The 25847-nt window shown below is 30.9% G+C and overlaps 1 protein-coding gene, 2 long non-coding RNA genes and 1 other non-coding gene across 4 annotated transcripts; 2 read left to right on the top strand and 2 right to left on the bottom strand.

Annotated features, from left to right (window-relative positions):
- The first annotated feature begins 7899 nt into the window (after positions 1–7899).
- On the top strand, positions 7900–12601 carry LOC125588798. The gene is made up of 2 exons (XR_007324964.1): positions 7900–12152; positions 12319–12601. It is a non-coding gene; the product is annotated as an uncharacterized LOC125588798 (long non-coding RNA).
- On the top strand, positions 11351–11453 carry LOC125589509. The gene has a single exon (XR_007325693.1). It is a non-coding gene; the product is annotated as a U6 spliceosomal RNA (small nuclear RNA).
- LOC125588799 lies at positions 12219–14248 on the bottom strand. The gene is made up of 2 exons (XR_007324965.1): positions 13203–14248; positions 12219–13116 (listed from the first exon to the last, which is right to left on the bottom strand). It is a non-coding gene; the product is annotated as an uncharacterized LOC125588799 (long non-coding RNA).
- Positions 14249–18918: 4670 nt separating this feature from the next.
- LOC106406176 (cysteine-rich receptor-like protein kinase 42) lies at positions 18919–22178 on the bottom strand. Its single transcript, XM_013846788.3, has 6 exons — positions 21247–22178; positions 20664–20777; positions 20122–20472; positions 19813–20044; positions 19585–19729; positions 18919–19507 (listed from the first exon to the last, which is right to left on the bottom strand). Exons 1-6 carry the CDS (start codon positions 21995–21997, stop codon positions 19151–19153), a joined length of 1950 nt encoding a protein of 649 aa, XP_013702242.2. The 5' UTR covers positions 21998–22178; the 3' UTR covers positions 18919–19150.
- Between the last annotated feature and the right edge of the window lie 3669 nt (positions 22179–25847).

The following is a 25847-nucleotide window of genomic DNA, read 5'->3' as shown; positions in this document are numbered from 1 at the left end:
TTGGTTGGGTATACTGATGCATGATACTTATCTGATCCACATAATGCTAGATCTCAGACTGGATATGTTTTATACATGGTGGAGCAGCAATATGCTGGCATTCTACAAAACAATCCTTAGTGGCCACATCTTCTAATCATGCCGAGATCATAGCAATGTATGAAGCAAGCCGTGAGCTTGTGTGGTTGAGGAACATGGCCGGCCACGTCCGTGTAGAGAGTGGTTTGGCCGTGGGAAAGGAAGATCCAACAATCATCTATGAGGGCAATGCAGCTTGCATAGCTCAGCTCAAAGATGGATACATCAAGGGAGATAGGACAAAGCATATCTTGCCCAAATTCTTCTTCACCCACGACCTGCAGAAGGCCAAAGAAGTTCAAGTGGTTCAAGTTCGGTCCAGTGACAATTCAGCCGATCTTTTCACCAAGTCTTTGTCAACCTCAACGTTCAAGAAGCTCATTTATCAGATAAGAATGCGCCAACTGAAGGATCTTCAGTGATGCATTCATCAGGGGGAGTTTCATGCGTTGTACTCTTTTTCCTATCTATGGTTTCCATTTTTCCCACATTGGGTTTTTGGTTTTCCTAGAAAGGTTTTAACGAGGCAACAATAAGCATGTTACAAACTCATATAGTTATGGCATCTGATGGGGAGTGTTATAAATCATTAACTAGATGACCCATAACCAAGACCAGAAGAGAAAGCCCATCGGCCATGACAAGGCCCACACGCAGAAGGAGAGGCGGCCAGGACTTCCTAGTCGGCCAAGACTTACCGGTTTCTCTTTCTCTGTTTTAGTAGTTTTCTTATTTCCAGTTGTATTAGGTTTTGGATACTTTCCTTTTATCTATTCTTTGTAATCCCTATATAAGGAACCTTATGATTCATTAATAATATACAGAAGAATTCCCTATTCTTTTACAACACAAAACATCAAATTTGGAGTTTTAAAGAGTGAAACTTCATAAGTTTCATTTTTTATTTACATTTCGGTCCTTATAATTAATTATACATCACATTTATGATTATTAAGTATTCTTAATTTATCGTTTTAATCTTTAAAACATTTTTATATCATAAATATTTCAAATTTATTTTTATAAACACAAATTTTTACACATAAAATTAAACAAATAAATTAAAATAAGATTTATAATGTTTTAAAACTAGAATGAGACAACAAGAATATTACAAAGAAACTTAATAATTTTCTTTTAAAGATACATGAAGACATAATTATTACATAAATTTAAATATCACGACAATACAAATAGTATAGTTTTCTCCGGAACCTCTAAAATCTCTAAAATATTTTCCTAAAAAAATTTGTGATACGGAAGATGAAACATTACGGAAATAATTTTATGTAATAATGTAGTATTTTTTTGTAGTTTAATATTTAATTATCTATTTCTATTTATAATTTTATATTTTAGTGGAAACTTTTAGTAATTAATATTACTGTAATATTTTTATATATGTGCTAGTTATTTATAAAAGATTTATGAATTTATATTAACTATGATAAAAATAAGGACCATACTCTAAAATAAAAATAATTTTGAAGTTAAATTTGAAGTTTTGATTTTGGACAATAACATCTTAAAATTTCAAATATAGAGTTTTAAAAACTCTAAAATAAAAAATCTTTTTGGAGATGCTCTTGCACGGAACAAGCCAAAAATAATCAGATACTCTTACTAAATGTGAGATAGTAAGACAATTCCAATTTTACTCTTATGCTTTCTCCGGTGTTTTTGTATCCAATCCGAATCCGCTGTCAAACCGGTAAACTGGATAATTTAGAAATAATCTGGTTCGGGTTTTTCGTAAAACCTCGTTAATGAAAAATCTGATAAAATCTGGAATCCAGCACTAACTCGTTATCCGACACCAGCTGACCCGGTTAAACAATTTTTTTGATAATATTTATAAAAATATTTGTTTGAACTTTTCATATACTTTTAATATTACAAAAAAAATTAATAAACCCCAAAAGTTGTGATTCTATGTATTCCAAAAATTAATATGTATTTATAAATTTTTTTTTTTTCAACTTTAGACTTTAACAAAAGATGTACTATGCATTCGAAAAAATGAAGAAAATGATAACAAAGAAGACCAAAATTTATTGATATAACACTAAAATTTTTTTTAATGAAAATCTATTATCTGTTTATATTTGTATTATTATTTTTAGCCAAATTTCTTATTTGGTATTAAAAATTAATTAAGTTTATGGTGGATGAAAATTGAAAGTAAAATAAAACTTGTAATATTAATTATATTTTGTAAATAATACTTGAAATCATTTTATATTACGATGGTTAATAATATTATGTTCATATATAACTATATATTACGATTTATTAATCTATTGACATGTGGTTCAATCGCAGTCGATCTAATGACCCGGTGGCGAAGAGTAATCTGTTTCAGTGTGCAGGTTGGATATAAGAAACATTACTTTTCTCCCGTAATATAAATTTTACATTTTAAAATTTTAGATTTGAAATTTCATGGTATAACTTGGTAAAACTAGAATTGTAATCATACCAAGTTGTATCATTGTTTAAGTTATACAGTTTTATCAAGTTGTGCTTGATCGATAGTAAAATTTGGTAAACTGTTTTTCTGAATTCTAGTTTTACATCTGAATTCTAGTTTTACATCTACGTTTCTAGTTTCCAAATACTGAAAATACATAAAAGAAGAGAAGATCGAAGGAGAAGAACACGAAAATCTAAAGAAAACATGCAAAAATAAAAATGAATCTAAACAGAAAAAAAAAGCAGAACGAAGAAATACATAATCGAAGATCGGATGAACAAAAGGAAAAAATCAAAGGAACATAAAAGAAAAAGAATGGAAAGAAATTGATGGATGATTATAATAAATTGAAATAAATAAGAGAAGAAAGAAATTTGGATGAAGATTAGTGGGAAGTGACAGAGAGAAAGAAAATGAAAGAATGAAGAAAAGAAAAGGAATAGGAGAATGAAAGCGTAGCGAAACAAAATAGGAAGAAAATAATAAGGTTATTTTTTTTAACGTCTGATGAATTATGTTATTACAACGATAAGAAATATTATATAGACGATTCTACGGCCGAAAATTCTACCATCATATGAGAATGCACGTCTGACTGCGTCACTCTGAGCCGTCCTATGAGATCCATATTCGTTGATACGCCTTTGCACCATGCTGAAGACCTCTTGTAACATTTTTTCTCCGTAATCTGTATAATTTGCGTTTTATGGAGTTTGAACCCCAAACCTTTTATTGTAAAATCATTAATGAACTTTTAGTCAAACTACTGGAATAAGGGAGCTTCCACGAATAATAAGGTTTAGTGGCGTAAATCATAAATAATATATTTCATTAAAGACAAAAGTGATTTTTTGTCATTTTGAAATAAAAATAAATGAAAAGAAACAAATAATACTAAGAATATATTAGATTAAAATTTTTGGGTGAAGAACATTTCAGAATTTGATTCAGATTTTTGTAAAGACTTAATCTTTATGAAATTTCGACGTAGGATTTACTCAAAAATAATATGTACATTAACTTTAAAATTTAACTAGATTTTAATTTGTGTGCCCGTGCCTGAATGTTTATTTTATGTGTGATAGACCAAACTTAAGAATGATTGTTATTTTAAAATGTTTTCATATAGTAAAATTTCTCATATAACCGTTAAATGTTCATCTAAAAGTGATATTGTATATAAAATCTACAATTTGATAAGGTCATCGACGTCAATTTTTATTTTGGGAAATTTCATGTTTACCACTTTTATGGTACCACTTTTCATTTTTACCATTACTAAAGGGACATTTTCAAAAATATCTTCTTCATTAAGTGGCAAAAGACTCTTATATCATTATTCTCTCTATATATAATAAATCATTATTTTAAGAAATTAAAAAAAACATAAAAAAAATTATGTTTTCGAATTATTCTTTTTTTTTGTCATCAAAAACAGACTCATACTAACTCTGTGAACCACACCGGGAGATCCTGATCCATGTGAACGACGAAATACGGTTGTTTCCTGACACTGCGTGCTAGGCTATCCGCCGTTGAATTTTGGTCCCTGGTACATAGATGATCTCTGATCTAATGAAACTCTCTCTCAGGTTCTTGATATCTTCCAAATAATTTGCAAATGCTGGTCATTCTTCTGGTTCTGAAACCATCTTTACCAATTGAGAATCCGTTGCAAACGTAACCTGGAATTGACGTAAATTTTTCATGCATTCCATTGCCCATAATAAAGCTTCCATCTCCGCATGCAGAGGAGTTAGACAAGCCCGTACATTCCTCGCCTCCAACAAACTAGCAAAACCTTCTAAAGTACTAAGCCAACTTTGTCCTGAGAAAATATCATTCTCCTTCCAAGAGCCATCTGTGAAGCACCATCTTCCTGGAATCGATGGGTAAGACTCTCCTGTTTTCCTTGGATACATGTGTCTCAGCCCAGAGTGTTGATTCTGTTTCTGCCAATTTGAGCGTATCTCGAGGATCCATATCCAAATTACTAAAAAAATTACTATTCCTTCCTTTCCAAATATACCATAGTATCCACGCGAATTGATGATCCTCTTTCTGCGGGATGACTCGCCAAAAGAGATGATCCACATTTGTGAAGAGGGAGCTTGTGGGGAAAATGATTGGGTTTGAAGGTACCTTGGAAAGAGCCCACACCTGAATTGCTGGAAGACACTCAAAAAATACATGGTTGATCGATTCCTCTTCCGCTCCACATCGTGCAGAACATATATCCCCTTGTTCTTTTTCAAATTCGAACTTTTTTACAATCTTTTTTTTTCGAAATTTTTATTATATTTTTTCAAATTTTCATTTTGAAAAAGAAAAATTATGTTTGAAACTATTTTTTAATTTTTTTAAAGTATTTATTTATATTTTTATTAGAATCCTAAATTTCATATTCCAAAAACCCTATCTTACCCCTTAACTCTAAACCTTAAATCTAGATTAATTAATCCTATGGGTATAAATGTCTTTTACCCTTCATTAAAAGTAAGGATAAAAGTGATTAGTGTAAATATGAAAAATGGTACTATGAAAGTGGTATTTGTGGCAATTTTTTTTTTTTTAATATGTATTTGCCTTGTCTTGGTTTTGTATTAAACATTTTTACTATATTGTTTATGTTATGTAGCATAACTCTATAAGAACTTTTTTCATATGTCTTGCTCAATATTATTAGTATATTTTTTGTAAACTTAAATCATAATATACTAATAATACTACATGCAAATGTATTCAATAACAATTATAATAATTAAAAAGTAAAAACTAATATTATAGTGGTTTGATTTGGCCCGAGGGTAAGTGGTAGATTTGATCTGATATGATTAGAAATTCACGTGCAACGTTCTCTCTAAATAAAATCTACGGGCTTTTTTCAAAATTGACTTAAAACTCAAATTAAACAACAAAACTAACATATGTTTTTTTTAAACATTTCATTTACTTTATTTACTCTACAAATTTAAATTATTCACGAAAATACCATTAATTTTTTTTTTCTTTCGAAAATGGCATTTTTAATCTCTCAACCTCATTATCTTCAAATATTTACAAGATTGTCATTGCCATCAATACACCAACCACCGTGAACAACCAATTTGAAGCTCTTAATGCACTTCAAATCGATTTGTACTTCTTCTTTCTCAATTCTTATGAACCAAAAACAACATCTCTTTCACTTTCTCTTCATATTCATCTAAAAAAACCAAGATTTTGATTCTAAAATTTTAATGGTTCATAGAGCCATTGAAGTTTACGATTGTTGGTGGGTCACTTTTGTTGGAGATTCTGAGTGCTTGGAGAAGACTTATGTGTGCGAAACAAGTTATCTCACTGGTTGAAACTATGAAATCATTTTTTTTCCAGATTTGTTCGCCTAGACAACTTCCGGGTAAGTCTTCTGGCTGTAGACGACTTACATGGAAGTCTTCCGATCAATGCATAGGTTAGTTTTGCAATTGACTTTTAAAAGTGTTTTTAGAGACGACTTACATGGAAGTCGTCCATCTTTTTTTTGTTCAAAAAAACATTCGAGACAACTTCCATGTAAGTCATTTAAGGTAAACGAGTTAGTTTTAAATTTGACCGGATTGTGTTAGAAATTTGACTTTTTCTGGATGGCTTACCCATAAGTCGTCCAGTAGAAAATTAAAAAAAAAAAATCAATATTTTGTTATATCTAGACGACTTCCATGTAAGCCGTCTCATGTTAGTTTTGAAATTGAAAAATAAAACATAAAAAAAAAAAATTATTGACGACTTGCACGAAAGTCGTCCATGATTTTATTTTGGGATTCTGGTCAAACCTTGCTTATCTTGGACGACTTATATGTACGTCGTCGGACGGACAACTTCCTGGTAAGCCGTCTAGAAAAAAATAAAAAATTTTGTTTTATTTTTTAATTGCAAAACTAACCTGAAACGATTTACACGAAGTCGTCTAGGTATAACAAAATATTGATTTTTTTAGTTTTCTATTGGACGACTTATGTGTAATTCGTTGAGGAAATGTCAAATTTCTGACACAATCCGGTCAAATGCAAAACTAACCCGTTTACCCTAGATGACTTACATGGAAGTCGTCTCGAGTTTTTTTTTTAACAAACAAAGATGGACGACTTTCATGTAAGTCGGTTAGGTTAAAAATCAATTGAAAAACTAACCCAAACGGACGACTTCCTAGAAGTCTACATGACGACCTCCGTTGAAGCCGTCTGCGTCAATGTTTAATAAACTTTCATTTTCTCTAAAACTATAAAAAATTTTAAATATTTTTTTGTTAATTCATGTATATTAGTTGATATTTGAGCTCCTGAATGAAATTCAAAACTTAATTAGTTTTAATTATGAGTTTACCGACATTCATGTGTATTAATGTTTCTAGAAGACTTCTATGGAGCTCAAATAACTTTAATATATTTTTATTTAATTCATGGAAGTCTTCTACATTAATTTTTGTAAATTTGTTAAGTAATTTTAAGATATGTTTATTTAATTTTCAAAAGTGTTAAGTAACTTCAAGAATATCAAGTAACATGGTTTAATGTGTCTTTTTAGATCATAAGATATACTTTTTAGCTTTCAAGAAATTTGAAATTTAAAATTTCACTTTAAATTTTGAGTTTCCTGTTTAAATTTTAATTTTCCGCTTAAATTTGCCGCTTATATTTCAATTTTCCGCTTTAAATTTAAGTCTTCTAATAAAAGTGTTCTATCTTTGAACTTATGTAATAGTTTATCATTTGTGAATTTGACTAAGTTTTTTTCAGAATTCTTCTCGCTTAGTTGTAATAAATTTGATTAATTTTTTGTGTTATTGTGTTTTGGTATTGAAGCTGTATCAATAACTTCAATTATGTCAAGTAATTTTGGCAAGATAATGTTGTGGAATATAAACATATTTACCAAATTTTTTAATTAATATCTCTTCAAATTTACAAAAAAAATCACAACTAAAGGAGTATACATGCAAATCACAAAACAGACCACAAACAAAACTATTATCGACCATTCCTCTACAATGACAAGCTTCGACATCTTCTACTGGAAGTCTTCTAGCACATTATATTTTAGAAGACTTTGGAAGACTTATGAGAAGTCTTCTCGGAAGTCTTCTAAAATATAATGCGCATTATATTTTAGAAGACTTTCGAGGAGATTTCCCATAAGTCTTCCAAAGTCTGCTTCAGATCTGAAAAACATGTATATCAAACCCATATCTGAAAAACATGCATATCAAAAAACGTTCATATGGCTTAAAAACAGAGAAAATGAGTGGAAGATTAGATAGATCTACCTTTATAGAACACACAAAAATACATATTCAAAATTAATAAATCTAAATGATTGGAAGGTTAGAACCATGTGATGAAAAACCTGCAAAACAAGATAAAATAGTGAGAAAGACATGAGACAAAAACAATAAATTGATATAAAGTTTGGTGTTTATAAGTTTAAAGAGATTAGAGAGATGTTGGAGAATTTTAGAATGAGGAACATAAATTTTTGTTGCAGCCATTTGAGAGGAGGAGAGAGAATGTGTAAATTTTTCTTTATATAAGGAGACAAAAATTCCAATAAAATTAAATATTTTTGATTCAGAAGATTTTCAAGTAAACCTTCTAATAGAAAAATTTCTAGACGACTTACTTGTAAGTCGCCCAGAAAACTTCAATATTTTTAGCGGAAAACTAAAATATTTATAGCGGAAGTTAGAAGACTTTCGGTGAAGTCTTCTAATCGCCAGATCCACTACAAGAAAATAATGTTATTGCAACTATAATTTTTGTCACAATATATAGATTTTTCGTCACAATTTTTTTATTGTGACTAATGTGTGACAAATTCAAAAAAGTCACAATAAAATGGTCACAAATCATGTTTTGTATCAAAATCGTCACACTTATAGTGACGATCTACTACGGAAGTAAATTTGTTACTAATTGTGACGAAATATAAAAGTCAAAAAAATGACACATTTTGTTACGGTTAAAATGTAACATATACGTCACGAGCCGTGACAAAAAAATTAGTGACAGATTCGTTAGAAGTTCTTACCAAATTTGTGTCACCCATTAGTCACAAACCCCCGACCGAAAAAAGTCACAAATCCGTCACGAATGGTGACCAAAAGATAGTAATAATATTGTCACAAACTTTTAATTTGTGACATTTTGTTGATACTACTATAGTTCATGATTATTAATAATCTGAAAACTGTTGCAAATTAGTCATATATTGTAACTACGTAATTATTTTTCAAATATCTATAATACATACAATGAAACACATAATAAAACGTTAAATTACCACCAAATATATACAATAAGAACTAGCATCCAAATCAAAGAACAAAGTAGGTTTGCAAATATAACAACAAGAAAAAAGCCTTAACAAAATACATAAATAAAAGATACTAAGAACATGTGGTGAACGTACTCCATGGAAACTGGATAGTGTTGGTGGTGGATCCAGACATAGAAATTCAAACTTGTGATTGACTGAACAAGCTTTTCCATATTTTCAAGTCTTTTTTTTCAAACTGCAGATTTTCTTTACAGCTCTGTTTAAGCTCTGCTTCCACCTCTTGCAATCTTTTTGTTATTATTTCCACTTCTTCGGAAGCATGTGATTCATTCGATGGAGCTTCAATAGATGGTAAAACCTTACTGTGTAGTGCTCCAAGTCCAAAGACATGTCCTTGTTTAGATGTTCCAGCATCCTAATAAAAATAACAAACATGCGAACAAAAACTAAAGCCATGCAAAATTGTAGTAATAATTAATGAGTAGTATATTTACCACTATGTACATCACAAAAAATCCAGGTGCAGTAGTGAGTAACAAACAAACCACAACCAAAATGACTTGACACTTAAGAAACACATATCACTACTACTATTTTATAATCGTACGTCAATTATATATTGTTTATCATTAAGGATAAATAAGAGAAATAATCAATAATATAACTTTTTTTGAAACATTATTCAAACATTACAGTAGTACAAGAGGTTAGAATGTTACCTTGATAAAAATTTCGTTTTCCTCACACTGATCAAGATTCTCAGGTGTCACATTCTGTAGACCAGAAGATTCAAGTTGTCCCAGACGTTCTTCTATATGCTTTCCATAAGTTTCTGCAACCAATCGAGCTCGCTCATCAACGTAAGTTCCGTCCGGTTTTTGATGTGTTTTCTTCATCACAGCAATAAAAGAGAAGTCTTCGTTGTTTGCTTCCTACAAACAATTAAAAAATACATCGAAAATAAATAATACAAAATTATCAAGAGAAACTAATAATGGAAATATAAACATTACCAGCACATCCAACTTTGGCATATGAACATAAACCAGCTCTATGTTGATGTAGATCTAAACCATTGCGATTAGACAATCGAGAAGCACGTGCACTAGCACTCGTCTTTTTTGGCTTTCGGTGATCTCCCGTAAGAGCGTCCACCTATTGTTGCTGGAGCCATCTAGAAAACCAATTTATAAGGATACGATACGTTGGTACAGTTTTAGCGAGGATACGATACTTTGATACAGTTTTAGCAATTCAACTTCAAACCAACTTCTCAAAATCCAACATCATGTAGAAATTACCTTTCTAACTGAAGGCGACAGATAAAGAAACAAATAAGAGAAGAAATCTTTTTTTTTTTTGTCAAAGGATTACAAACTAGAATTGAACCATAAAGAGAGTACAATGATCTTTTCCAATCCTAACACAGAAATTAACATTTTACCAAGATCCATTGCTAATACCATGCTAAGAATAATCCAAGCTTTTCTAAGGATCGTCAAGAGGAATTCACGCACAACAAATGGTGAAGACGGGCAGCAACACTGAGGACGATAACTTGAAAACAAAACATGGCATCGTCTGGAAAAGATGAGTGAATCTCCATCTAGAACTGATGCAGTCCAAAATGACCTGGAAGAACTATTTTGGATTCTTTTCCTGCAAAACATCGATCAAAACCATGTCTAGAGTAAATTTTACTTCACACTGCTTGCTCTTCGGTTATCCACAATAGTGGCTTGAGTAGAACGCAACTAGAACATGAAGAAGAATCGTAGCCAGAAACATGACAATATCCTTAAAAAGGAGAGGGATCTACCATACAGCATAGTACGGATTGAGATAACACAGCCCAGATATAACAAGAGCACATTTGACCAACACATCTAAGAAAGCCGAGAACCAAGGAGAACAAAACAGGAACAAGGATAACCAGAGGACAAGAGGGCTAGCCACGACCGTCGATCGAACAGATCCGGACCTCCATCATCACACCAGAGGGGATCTGGTCATGATAAGAAGAAACAGCCTCATCCGCTTCAAAAACGCTTTTCCACAACAACTTATACCGAACAGAGACAGCTATAGAATCACACAAACAAAAGAGAGAGAGTAAAAATTAGGCTTTTCCGGTGCTAAGAGAAGAAATCTACAAATATAATTTCGTTTTAAGATTTGTTAGGGGCAGAAGTTATCAAATGCCTCAGGTACTTGTGTTTTTCTTGGGGTTATAATTGAGTTCGTGAAATACTTGGCAACACTTAGAGCGCTAGAGTGAAAAAGTTATGGCTCCACTTAAAATTTTTAACGCGGTCTATTAAAAAAAAATTAGAAACACACTACCTGATTTTAAGTCGTGGGTTAATTGTAACAAAAATATTTACTTATTTACATTGAGTAATTTTGACAAGGAAAATACCCCTCATTGGGAAGTGATAGTCGGCTTGATCTTTTGAATGCACCAACGATAAAATAAATTTTATGGTCCCTTCGGGGACATCCGATAAAATTGGAACGATACAGAAAAGATTAGCATGGCCCCTGCGCAAGGATGACACGTACAAATCGAGAAATGGTCCAAATTTTTTACCCTTTTTCCAAAAAAAAAAAAAAATTTATGCCAAACTAAATAATTTGCGAGTGTTGGTTGAGTCAAGACTCCCTCTACTTCTCAACGGAGGGATCTTTTCTTAAGCTAATTACTTAGAGTAATTGCACTCCACACACAAAGAAAACCTCATAATTGAGTGAATACACATTTGATGTTTGCTTAGGATTTGTCGATTCTCATATGACCAATATACCCCTATTCCATATCTGACCATAACCTAATATTTGCATGTAATCTAAATCTTTTTTTAATTATATTTTTGATAAACCAAATTTAGACGAAAGCTTTTTGTGTCCGACAAGTTGAAACATAATAGTATTTTAAATTGTTTCCCTTGATCTTTAAATTCTAGACTATTGTAAAGCCTTTTCACTACCTCTTTTATATTTAACTTTTGTATTTTCATCTCTTTCTATCTTAAATTCTTGATTAATTTCACGACTCCATTCCTCCCAACCCATTCCATCGCTTTTAGTTCCTATCTCTGCGAATCCAAGTTCTTTCCTCCTTTTACCCAGTTCGATACTTTTTAATTGTTGTATCATACTACCGATTCTCAACAGGTTTAATGGATTTTTTGTGGTGAAATAACCTCTCCCGTTTTACTATTTTTGACAGCACGACGGCGGTGATCACGGTGGAGGATATCACGTTTTGATGGTGGTTGTGGTTAAGGTATTCGTGGTGGTTGTGCTTGCCTTAAGCACAAAAAAATCTAGCCGTAGGAATGTTGCTTTTTAGTTTTTGTCACCTTCTTTTGTTGTTCTTGCTTGTCCTCTTTCTTTAGATTAATACTTGTTTCTAATTCTTCGGAAAATTCGCTTCTTTCTTATCTTGGCAGGATTGTCCAGATGGTCTATTGAGGTTGAACATCAAGACGAAGAAGAAGAAAATGAACAGAGGTTCTCCAATTCAAGGGCCTGTTTTTGAAGATCTAAAACGATAAAATCTTTGAGCTTTTTTGTTTATTTGTTCAGTTTTCTCTATAAGCACTTTGAGATTCGAAAAGTGTGTGACAGTTGGTGATGGAGCTGACAATGTTTGTTGATTTCTTAAACAAACTACACTTTCCCTATGGTTATCTCTCGCAATCATGTTTTTTTGTATAAAATACATTTTTCATCTGCGGTTATAACATCCACAAGATTAACTGTGGCTCCATTAATTCTATAACTGAAGATTATATATTATATTAACGTTACAAGAGAATTTGACAAACCAAAACAATCCGACATTTTGATAAACTCATTTGTAACCGTTTTCAGAAAACAGACTACATCCTTGAAATTTTTCATATATGGTTAAAGAAAGTTTAGCCACAAAAACTTCCCAAAACAAGCTAAACTTTCTTGTTACCGACAAATTTGACAAGGTGGTTACATTATTCATTGAAGTTTATATATTACATTAATTGTTATAATAGAGCTTGTCAAACCAAAATAATATGACACCTCGCTAAACTCTTACGTAACCGTTTTCAGAAAACATACTACATCATTAAAATATTTATATACGGTTACAAGAAAGTTTAGCCACAAAACAAACCAAAAACAAGCTAAACTTTTATGCAACCGACCAAAAAGGCTACAACACTCTTTTTACACTCACCTTGACAATGACGAACGCAAGGAACTATCTCCTGGAAAAATAAGAAATTGTAGCTTTATCAAAGACTGAATAAGAACACTCATTTAGTAAAATATCTATGGTAAAAGTGTTCCTCACTCTTTGACACCGAAAGTGCTTTGAGTGGCTCTGTTACAAAATAGCCTTTTGCAAGTTGAAGACACTTTTATATGTGATGAACGCTGACATGAGATCTCTGCTCTGTTTGTGCGCAAACTAGTTCTGAGCCGCTACCGTCTTGATCTTCGGAGAGTGACCCAAAAAATCTTTGAAATGAACTATGGGGGAGAGAACTCAAAACCTTATTTTGGGACTGTGTTGATGAATGTTGAGTGAGATCAAATGATTATGTAGAGGAAGAAAATGGAGAAAAATGCAGAAGAACATATGAACTCATGAATTGTTAGGAACTCATGATCTTTTTTTTATTTTGATTAGATTCATTGAAAAAAAAAGAAACAGGAAATGAAGGTGGAGATTGAGAAAGAAAACAACGATAATGAAAAAGAAAGAGAGAAATTTTGTTTAAGTTTAAAAATAAAATGGCTGGATTAACGGGATAGGGAAATACTTAGGTTAATCATTGCCAATCCTCTCTCACAAATTCTTTTAAAACCATTTTAACTTGTAACCTATTAGTGGCTTACTCTAAATTGTTTTCTAAGTGATAGGAGGACTGTTTTGTCATTTCAATTCTCCTAGTTGCACAATAAAACCCACATAATTTGTGTTATAGGTAGTTTGTTAATTACTAACTTTTTATAGGATTTTGAACCAATTCACTCAATTATTTATGGGGTCTCTGCAGAGACACATGTGCACATAAACTTATACGTGTACGTCTAGTGTAATCAAAGAAACTTAGATACAATGATTTGTCAAATACATAATATGGCCAAGAAAAGAAATAAAAGATAATTATAAAATACAAAAAGAGGATATTAAATGATTTTCATGTGAATTATTATAAACCTTTTTGCAATTTTTTTTATAAACCTCAAATCCTCATGACCGACTTCAAACACATACAAGATTTAGAGTTTAGGGTTTAGTGTTTTTGATTTAGAGTTTAAGATTTATCCTTAGGTTTAGTATTTTTAAGATTTTGGGTTTAGTGTTTTTGATTTAGGGTTTAGTGTTTTTGATTTAGGGTTTAAGATTTATCCAACAGTTTATTGTTTACTCAAGAGTTTAGAGTTTAGTGTTCTGCTGACGGTGTTAAAAATATTTTTTTATATTTTTTTGCTTATTTTAAAATTATGATATAAATTAACAATATTTTGCTTTCTTTTTTAATAGACACTAAATATAAAATAACTAATTCTTATTGGTTGGCGAACCTACAATAACCCAAAAATAGTTCTTTATGTTTCATCCGCTACAAATTCTATGTGTGTTGTCTGTAAAAATATTTAAAATTTGGTATAATACTTTACCATTTTACCAAAAACAAAAGGTTAAAATACTTTGTAGCAAATTTCAATCACCAATGATATTAAGATTCTTAGCACAAAAAAACACAGATATAATGGTTTGATTAGATTTTATAATTTGATCATATATAGAGAATCCAATCTCATGTTTACAAATAGAAGTAACGGTTTAGTTTTTGAAACTGAGAAAAAAACTTTTTAGAGTAAGAATCAATGACTCTCCACTATGTTATATTCACGTGAATAAAATTTGCATGTTATATTATAAAGAAACTAATTTTAACAAAAATAGTCAGAAAATTTGATGATGTTGTGTCACTTAATAACAAATATATGCGAATTAGTGACGAGTTATGGTCTCATAATTACTAACAATATGTAAGACGGAACTTTTCGTCACTAGTTTGTCATCATTTATGACATTCTTTTGTAACTTTTTATTATGTTACAATATTATGACTAAATAGTTACTATTTTGTAACATAATAGTTTTGTCACAAATTTGTCAGCAAATCGTCATAATATTGTGACAAATTATTTTGACACAAAAATCGGTCGCAATATCAACATTTTCTTGTAGTGAGACGACTTACATGTTAGTCGTCTAGACCCTAAACATAACTCTTAAGCTAAATTAACTAACTAAACATTTCATAAAATCAAATTAAACTTAAAAATTGTTTACTATACACAGAAATAAACACATATAGGTAAAATTTTAATTTTTCAAAAAAATATTTAAGCTTTCCAAAATCTAACACTAAGAATACATACAATAGTACAACATATGTTGTCAAACCCTAAACCAAAGAATATAATGATTAACTATTTTCACTTATCTACGTTGAAAACTATTCAATTTTATTATATTTTAATTTATATCACTTAAAACTGTCTATAATTACATGATTTTAATTTTTCACTTGTTAAAATATTTTTTTTAAAATTTTTAAAATTCTTTTTAAGATCAACTATACTAGAAGACTTTCATGGATAGTATCTTAGAAGATTCAGAAGACTTTCCGGAGTTATATTCGTAAAAACGTGTTTAGTTTTTTTGTTTGGTCACAAAAGACTGACTGTAATTTCACAATGCTTTTGGGTTATTTTTGCATTTGATTCAAATTTGAGTATAATTTTGCAATCAAAGTCAAGTTTTGAATCATATTTGATAAATTTTCCAAAATCTATTGTATTCCTACAATTTACTAATTTAGTATCCAGTTAAAGAATACACGCAGGTCAGACTTTTCATTTTGTTATTAATATTAATAAATATATTAATTTACTTGAGTACTCTATAGTTAAAAGATATTAAAAAATCATTAATGAAGAACATATAAGTATTACTAATTATAATGAAATTTTGTGATTAAAACCAAATAAAATATATATTCAAAATCATTGTTATTATATATATATATTGTTGTTATTTTAGTTGTAAACTTTCTAGCTTTAAATAATATAAACTATATTTTGTACTTTCTAACTTTAGTTGTAATTATTTTCTTCTTATTTAATTTTAAAGTTTTATTTTTAAAACATAAATTCTATGTTTGAAATGATTTTAAACGTTTTTAGATATATTGATTTTCAGATCTGAAAACTATATTTCAGACTTCATAGGAACCTTCCGGAAACTCCCAGAAAGACTTTTCTAACATACTTCACTGTAAATTAAATAAGAAAAATATAATTTAAACAGAAAACTATAATTTTGATAATTTCGAATGAAATTTAACCGCTTATACTACCTTCTAGAGAAATCTGTTAATGGATTCGCAGTCAAATTTCACTGAAAATTTTAGTCTCTCTTATGAGACTTTTGTTTGATAGTTTATTTAATATTTTAAATAATACATCTAATTTGTCATCAATCTAATTAAAAAAATATTTTTAATGCTTTATTCATTAGTTCAAGTTCTTGTAATCATAAACTATTGTGTTCAATGTAAATTTTTTTAATACTATGGTTGTGCAACTAAAAGGGAGGCTTATGTGTTGTTCACTATCAATTTTGTGTAATTTGGATGATAATGATGATAACAAGTTATAGTTACTAAACACATATCTATAATAATATAGCGCTTGACAAGTTCAACATAACAGAGTTCAAACATATTACACTTTTAATATCTCATAAGTTCAAACACAAAAAACAATACATAAGTTTAAATATCTAACATCACAAGTTTATTAAAACTTGAATACACATGAATTAATAAGACTATCTCAAAAATTCAGTTTATATATGAAGAAAATTCAAGTTTTTAAACTAACAGAGAAGATTTTTCAAGAAACCTGCTCTCGTTAGTTAGAAACATAAATAAACATGAATATTGTTGATCTCATAATTTACAAAATTAAGTTATAAATTTCATCCATGAGTTTTAATATTGACAAATACACATGAATTAACAAAAATATCTACAAATTCATTTTAAATATGGAAAATGCAAGTTTACTAAAAATAGTGGAGCATTTTTCTCTGGTTAACTAGAAAGATAAATAAATATAAATATTTTTAACCACATAATTAAAAAATTAAGTTATGATTAAAATATCATTCTTAAATCCGGTGAGATTCATGTTTAGCCTCTTCAAGCACACATAACTTCTTAATGAAAGTTACCTACTTGTTCTTGACCAAGAATCATGAACATGAGTAACTCCAATGAGCTTATAAATTTTAAAATAAAATATTTGGGATGAAATGAGAGAGAAAGTGAAAGAGAAATTATTTGTGCGTATAAGAAATAAGATATGAAAATGTAAATATCAAGTGCATTAATTAAAGTTTGGTTTTGGTTGTTAATGGTGGTTATGTATTAATGACAATAAAAATTTGGTAAATAAATGATGAATATGAGAATGTATGACTAAAACAAGAAATTTCATAAAACAATTAATGACATTTTCGTCAATAACTTTTTTAGTGTTTGACCACAAATTTTGAGTCATATTTGAAAAAAGACATTGTTTTAAAGTAGTTTTTATTTAATTTAATAAATTTAATTGTGACCCACGAGAAATTATTTTTGGTTATAAACTCTTAGTCGAAAGAAATTATGATTGCATTCATAACTTATGTCTTTTAATTTTTATATAATTTTATTTAATTTCGTACATATTTTAATTAGTTTTTAAAAATTAAATTTGAATTTTAAGAAAAAATTATAATTACTATTTTATAGTGATTTTCTTATTTTAAATATTTAAGAATTATATGAAAATAATATAGGAGAAATTTTATCTTTAGTTTTATTACATGGGTATAAGTTTAAATTTTAATATAAAATTATTGAAATAAAAAGTGTTAATTTGAGATGATAATATATTTATATTTTAGATTTTTGAATAGTAATTTTAATACAAATTGCAGAAAATATATTTAAAATATTAACTAACATGAACTATACCGCAAACTATAATTTTTAAAACAATATTATACTTTTAATAAAGTAACCATTATAATTTTAATATGTACAGAATTTATTTATAGTATTCTTATTTGATAAAATAATATATGTTTATATAAATTTTTATTTGTGTTTTCAATATTATATAGTAAGATTAAATTTGTATAAATATAATTAAATAATAATCCAAGATTCAAAATAGAATATTTCATTTATTTTGTGTGTTGCGCATTTTTTTAAGTTTATTTTAACAAATTAAAATTGAAACTAAGTAACAGATATTTATCTATTGTTAATACCTAAATTTAAAAAGTGTTTTATTTTTAAATTATAACTAATTATCATTTATTTAATATTTACTTTTATAATATTTTTAGAAATCAAACGATATTGTATATGAATTTTTCTTATATGTGTATGTATACTTTAATTTAATATTATAATCTACAAAATAATAAATAGATTAAGTTATTTAACTTTGTTTATTATTTAATTTAATATTTATTTAATTTATTAAATTTCTATATAATTTTATAAACTTTATATTGTGTATATAAGTCTAATTTAAACTAATATTAATGTATGATAAATAATTAATAATAATATCGAAATTATTTAATTATTTAGATATTTATAAAATTTAAATATTTTTTAATTTTTTGTGTATTTATATATATTTTAAAATGTAGTAAGATTTTATTATATTGCAATGATAGAAGTATATGTATTAAAATCTTTACATTTTAGAAATATTTAGTTGAATTGTTTGAATAATTAAGTTGTTACACAACATATCATATCATGATGCATACTGCATCGTTAATATAAAAGCCTAAATTTGATAATACCATATGGTATAGCAATATAACAAAGGGATTCTAGAATGTTAAATTTAAGTTTGCTAAATATTTAATAATCTTCTCTACAGCGGCATGCACTTGTTTTTTTTCTTAAATCTAAATATATTAATATCAACCCATTAAACATGAATTTTGAAAACGGTTACAAGGCCGACTTAAACAAAAGTAACGTATTACACTTGTTATAAGCCCCAAAAAACGGTATGCACTTGTTATAATAAGCCCCAAAAAACTAAATGTAATGCACTCATATGCAACATTAGTTCTGCATGAAATTTACATATATAGACCTCGGACCTCAAGAAAACAGGGTGAAACTTCTACGAAACAAGTCCTTAGCTCCCACGAGTGGCAAAAGATTCTGAAGAGGTATACGAAGCTAGATCGGTTTTGACCATTGTAGTACTATTGGAGCTGCAAGATGCAGTACTACTGCACTCTGTAGCCAAAGAGCTAATTCTTAAGAAAGGAGGATTGGTTGGAGATGGAATCGGATAATCTCTCTCCGTTAACATACGGATGACTTCGTCCATCGATGGTCTCAGCGATGGAGAAGCTTGTGCGCATAACAATCCCACACAAAGAACTTTACAAACTTCTGCTTGGCTGCCTTGTACTTGAAGCAACTTCTCGTCGTTCAGACATGGGTCTAGGGCTTCTACCAATCTGTTCAGTCTGTAGAGGTTCCAGACCTAGAAACCAGAAAAGTTCGTCAAATTCAAGATTCCAAAAAAAAAAAACAATTTTGTTTTTGGGGAATCTTACGTACTCTATGTAAGAGATGACCAGCTCCTGGCACGAAAACGTTGTTTCTTGTTCCACAAGCGATCTCGAGAACGAGAACTCCGTAGCTATAAACATCAGCTTTCTCCGTTAATTGTCCTCTAACAACGTACTCTGGAGCCATGTAACCTCTGCAAATTAAGAGTGAGTGTGAAAGTTTATCATCGAGCCCAACACATGAATCATTCGAACCATCTAGTTTCTAGTAGCTTACAGGGTTCCTGCGATGCCGGTGCTAAGATGAGTTTTATCCGTACCGAGACATCGAGCCAAACCAAAATCAGCCACTTTGGGATTGAGTTGGTCGTCTAGAAGAACATTGCTAGTTTTAATGTCACGGTGAATAATCCTAACCGGGGAGCCGTGTAGGTAAGCCAATCCTTCCGCTGTTCCAAGGATTATGTTTAGCCTCTGGTTCCACTTTAAACTCTTGCTTTTACTCTCATCTGTAAATCACAAAAGAAACAACTTGTTAAGAGTCCCAGAGCTTCCAAAACCCTGACAAAAACAGTGCAAGACTTACCAAAGAGAAAGTTGTCGAGGCTTTTGTTAGGGACGTACTCGTAGACCAAGAGACTCTCGGGTCCTTCAATGCTACAACCAAGAAGCTTGACGAGGTTCTTATGTTGGATTCCACTTATCAGATTCACTTCGTTGAAGAATTCTTCTACCCATTCTCTTGTGTTAAACACTAGTCTCTTCACTGCCACGCTCTTGCCATTTGGGAGGATTCCTAAGAATACGGTGCCGTTTCCTCCTTCCCCTAGTGTTTTCTTGGTGCTGAAGTAATCAGTTGCCTTCTCTAAAGTCTCGTACTTGAACTTAGTCTTCGAGTTCTTGAATCTTCTTGAAACCAACCCAAGATTTCTTTGTTCTGCTCCTCAAGAAATGAACAATGTAAGTTGGGTATATACATGATCATATATGTGCTATGATGATACTTAGTGCACATACTTAAAAGAATTTTTTAAAAACTTTTTAGAAAACGAGCGTTTTAATTGAAATGTTTTCTTTATATATGTGGAGAAAACATAGTGAACTAGTGCGTGTGATTCAAATGTCTACCTTGTTTCGTCTTCGATACTTTGACAATAATGACATACGTTGCCAGTAGAATAAGCATAACGAGTGCTGACATGGTCAAGACAATAGCCACGACGACTCCTTTGTTATAAAGCCCTGCCACCAATTTTTTTTTACACAAGTGTGCGTATAAATAAAAATGTATATTCCACTAATTTAATTTAAATTAACCGAAATAAACAAAAAAATGTGTAGAAAACATCAAATTTAAAAAACAATTTGAATTAATGTTGTCATAAATAAATAAAACCAAATTTAACTGTAATTGAGTTATTTGGAGACCGAAATCAAATTAAACGAGAAAATACTTCTGTAATGATTTTTACCCAAAAAGAATACATTTGGAATGTTTAGTCTCATAACTAAAAACTAGATCGTAACATATAAACCAAACAAGCATTTGTTTTTCTTCGGTTTGTATAACTTTTATGTTAAAAGTTCAAATGTATACATCAAATTTAACTTGAGAAATAAGACTTTAAAGCAAAAAACCTGAGGAAAAAAAAAACTAAAACATCAAAATATATCTTGGAGAGCTATGAATAAATAAATAAATAAATCTTACCATGAAGTACACGATGTCCATGACCATTATAGAATTTATGATCAGAGTATCTAAGATAACACCCACTATTCATAGCTCTCCCTTCTCTCCTCGAAACGCACCGTTTTACTTGTCCAATAGCTTTCTCCAAACAATCCCTACAACCTTCTTTCCCCACGCTCTCCCAGCACTGGGCAAGCGCGTGTACCCCACTCTCACCGGCGACTCCAAAACCCCCGTGTCTAACAGCGGCTCTCACCGCCATTTCGGAAACGCGGATTCCAAACTGGGGATCCAAAACGGTGTCGTTGCTGCATGAATATCTGTCCGAGGCGGCGGAGATCGACTCGTCGTAAAACTCGTAAGTGTCGTAGCGGAGGAAACAGCCGTCGAGGAAGATCCGCGCGGAGGAGGAAGGGAGACAGCGAGGGATGCGCGTGCGTGCAATCGCGTAGCAGAGCTGGCAATCGGACGGTGAGAGATCGTTGTGGCACTGGGCTAGTGCGAAAACCGACGTCGTTTGGGTTTCAGAGTCAGACGACAGGGAGTTTATGGACTGGGTTGCGAAATGGCGTGTAGTTAGTTTTGAGGAGAGTGATTGCATATCATCGACGAAAGTTGGGATGTAGTTTGGATCAGTGGAGGAGCTGTTGCGTACGCCGCAGAAGAGACCTGACACGGCAGTTCTTGGCTCCGGGGAGGACGAAGACGAGAAGTTGAATATGAAGAAAGAATATAAAACGAGGAGTATGATTTTTGTGTGGGAAAGCATTTCTTTGATGTTTTTTTTTTTTTTTTTTGGTTTTGCTCTGTTTGAATAACGTAATGATCTAGGACTCGTCAAAATATTTATAAAATTCTTTTTATCCACAACACATGCCGAAATTCTTTTTATCCACAACACATGCCGAGCTGCTTAGACAGAAGTATGATGGATTTAATCTACAAATCCAAACTTAGTTAATCATATTTTAAATATCTTTTTGTATGAGTTTTTTTGTTGCAATTTTCTTCTTTTAAAAATATTGGATATTAGTATTTTGTGTGATCCATAATGATATAAATATCCAGAGTTTTTCAGATTAAATCGAATAACCAGCCTAATCAAAATTTACAATTTTTGTACCTCCACTTATAGCTTTACAACTTGATAGCATCATTTAATTGTTCACCTAACTATAGACATATATACGAATAAATTTGATTAGGAAGATAATAAAGGAATGGATATAGATAAACGAAAGGGACATGGATCCTGAATTCCTGACTGGGAATCCTGGAGTTAAGGAGATGATCAGAAAAACGTGAACAGTAGTAAAAGTCAGGTCCAGAAATAGAGAAACATCACGTATACTGGTATACATATGCTGTATTTTGTTAGTGAGATTCTACTGTACTATTGTTTCAAAAATTATTAACGTGTGATGAGTGTTAACGTTTAATCAATTTAGAACGAATCACGTACACACTTAACAGTTACGACTTACGAGTATCTTTTTCAGAAAATGTAAAAATGAACCGTCCTAATTTATGTGTCGGTGGCTAACTCGTCGGACCGGTGGGGTAGGGTTAGGTTGGGTGGCGCGGCAAATTCAATAATCTTGACTCGATTGGCACTCATTACCGGAATACAAAACATTATATATATATATATATATGACTCGTTTACTAACAAAGTTTTTCAATAGATCGTCATGATCTCTGGAGTCAAGTATAATATACTGTTTTCTAAGGAGTGTGTGTGTATTGAGTTTTTAAATCTGACATAAAAAAATCTATTATATTACTGAAGGTAAGAGTGGTATGAGAATCGGAACCACCAACAAAAATTGAACTTCTATGAGAAACCCGTGCAATCTTGATTACAATGTCCTCGTAGAGATGCTATCTCCGCTAATTCTGACGAAGCATAACCAGTGATTAAAAAACTATTGAGTTTTTTTTTACATCAAAAATCTATTATATTATTCATGATAACGAAATGTAAGACTAGAAAAAAAACAAAAACAAAAACCAAAAACTAAACTGATGAAAAATACCTTTAATCTTGGCTAAAGTGTACGTCGTCTGATTCTGTTCTCTTTGTATTTGAGTGATCTTGAAATCTTGAAATCTTGGAATCTTCTTCGAAGAAATGTTATCTCCGCCAATTCTATTGAAAAGCTTGGCCATATTGTCAGATTTTGAATTATTGAAATGACATCCTTGCAGTCCATTCAAAAGTGATTGACATGTTGTGTGTTGAACCATATTCTCCATACACCAAATGAGTGCATCCAATTCTGAATACAAAGATGACAAGCATCTCTCTTTATTTCTCAAACCTAAGAGTTTTTCATCCCCAACCATATCTACTAAACAGTGAATTCGAAGTCAACAATCCATATACCAAAAAAATACGCTGCAAGCATAAGGCTTGTGTATTATGTGTCTGGTATTGCGGATGGGCGTCTTCTGAGTTCTTTTTTTGTTTGCATCAAACCATGAATGACATTCACTTTGAGCATGGCTTAGTAGCTCCAGTGGGTCTCATGAGATTCTTCTAAACAGTTTATCAGTACGAGCTTTCTAGAAATATCAAATTATCTATGGATAAAGATTTCTATCTAACTTCGGATCTTTTATCTGATTCTTCCTCCAGAACAAATAATCTAAATTGGAATTAGGCCAGGGCATCCGGGTCTTCGGGTCGGGTTCGGGTCGAGTATTGTCGGATCCGGGTCTTTCGGGTCCTAGCAATTTAGACCCATATAGGTACCTATAACTTTTCGGGTCGGTTCCGGGTCGGGTCTTGTCGGGTCCGGATCGGTTCGGGTCTATAATTTCAATACCCGTAAAATACCCAAACTTTTCGGATATATTTCGGATCCGGATCGGTTCGGGTATTTAGGACCCGAAATAGACCCGAAGTACCCGAACTGGACCCGAAAACTCTAAAAATACACGAAGAACCGCAAAAATACCCAAAAATTTATCCAAAATCAGACCCGAAAACCCAAAACATACCCGAATTTTACCCAAATACCCAAATTATATTTTCTAAAAATCTAAAATTTCACCAAAAACCTACAATTATACCCGAAAATCCAAACCTGAAACTTTAAAAAAAATCCGAAATACCAAAAATATACCCAATCACCCAAATATACCTAGTATATACAATTATTTGCGGGTACTTCGGGTACCCGAACGGGTCTCGGGTAGGACCCGGACCCGAACCGAGACCTGCGTGTCCAAAAAAAAAGACCCAATAGGTACTTAGCATGGATCCGGACCCGGACCCGAACCTATATTTTCGGGTCGGTTCTGGTTCGGGTCTTCGGGTCCGGATAAAATGCCCAGGCCTAATCGGAATACACACTTGTTCTTGGAAAAATGCTTGGACATGATGGTGTCGAAGCGAGCGCCCATTTTTATAAATAGCATGATTAACTGATTCATCAGATTCTCCACATCTAGGACAATGATTATCACATTTAAAACATAGCTGCTTAAAAATTAATTGAGTTTCTAACACCCACTTTTTAATATAAGTTATATCAACCATTTTGTAACATGAGTTACCATCTTTTTTTATCTATATATATCAAACACAAATCTCTTATTAGCCTCTTAAATCTGCTATGTCCTCATTCATTTAATGAAACATGAATATCCAATTTTACCCTTTTCTATTTATTATTTTGAAAAACATAAATTGATATTTAAAATTTTTCAAAATTTTAAATTTATAAATTTCAAATTTTTAAAATTTCAAAAAATTTAAATTTTTTATTTTTAGATTTTAATTATCAATGTACAACTAATTCAAATACGTAATCGTGACATAGTTTTAATTATAAATTTTGAATTTTGAATTTTTAAATTTTAATTTTTTTTATTTTAAAATTTTAATTATCAACGTACAACTGATTCAAATATGTTATCGTGATATAGTTTTACTTAGTTATACTGAGTAGTACTAAGTTAGTTATACTGAATACTACTGAGTTGATTATATATAGTTTTAACAAGTTAGTTATACTGAGTTATACTAGTTATACTAAGTACTACTGAGTTAGTTGTACTAGTTATATTGAGTACTACTGAGCTGGCTATATTGAGTTTTCACACAACAAAACACCGCCATAACGACTACGCGTTACGACTAAAAAAGTATGGTCATAATTTTACGACGACTTTACATCAACATTACGTTGATATCAAAAATCGCCGTAAACTTGACGTAAACTTACAACGACAACTACTCGTCATAAATTCATCATAATATGACGATGAATTTACGACGACTTGCGACGACCTCTACATGTCGTCGTAAAGTTGTTGTTACATTATGACTAAATTACATCAGTAACTTAGGATCTAATTAACGACTAGATTGCAAGTAAAACAGAAGGTTGTTGTAAACGTGATAAATGTTTGTATGTATGGTTGGTAAAAATGGTGGCAATATAGTTGTTAAGTTATAGTAAATTTTATGATGTAGTTAATTCGTTGCAACATTCTCACCTACCAAATTCGAAATTTTCTTATAAATATGCACTACTCTCTCATTCTAAAGATCCACAAGAAAAAAATTGTCTCATGGTGGCAATATCTATGAGCTCCGGAGTTGGTTTATG

Source organism: Brassica napus, chromosome C6 (genome assembly GCF_020379485.1).
Source record: "Brassica napus cultivar Da-Ae chromosome C6, Da-Ae, whole genome shotgun sequence".
Classification (NCBI taxonomy): Eukaryota; Viridiplantae; Streptophyta; class Magnoliopsida; order Brassicales; family Brassicaceae; genus Brassica; species Brassica napus.
Note: the sequence above shows the minus strand (reverse complement) of the source record. Positions and strands in the feature narration are given on the sequence as shown.

Excerpts from the sequence above, each read along its gene's own strand:
- LOC106406176 (XM_013846788.3), bottom strand. The coding sequence starts at position 21,997 with ATGCTTTCCCACACAAAAATCATACTCCTCGTTTTATATTCTTTCTTC. Across the intron at positions 20,473-20,663 it reads AGTATCGAAGACGAAACAAG|AACAAAGAAATCTTGGGTTG; the intron begins GTAGACATTTGA and ends CTTGAGGAGCAG. Across the intron at positions 19,730-19,812 it reads ACCGGCATCGCAGGAACCCT|AGGTTACATGGCTCCAGAGT; the intron begins GTAAGCTACTAG and ends CTTAATTTGCAG.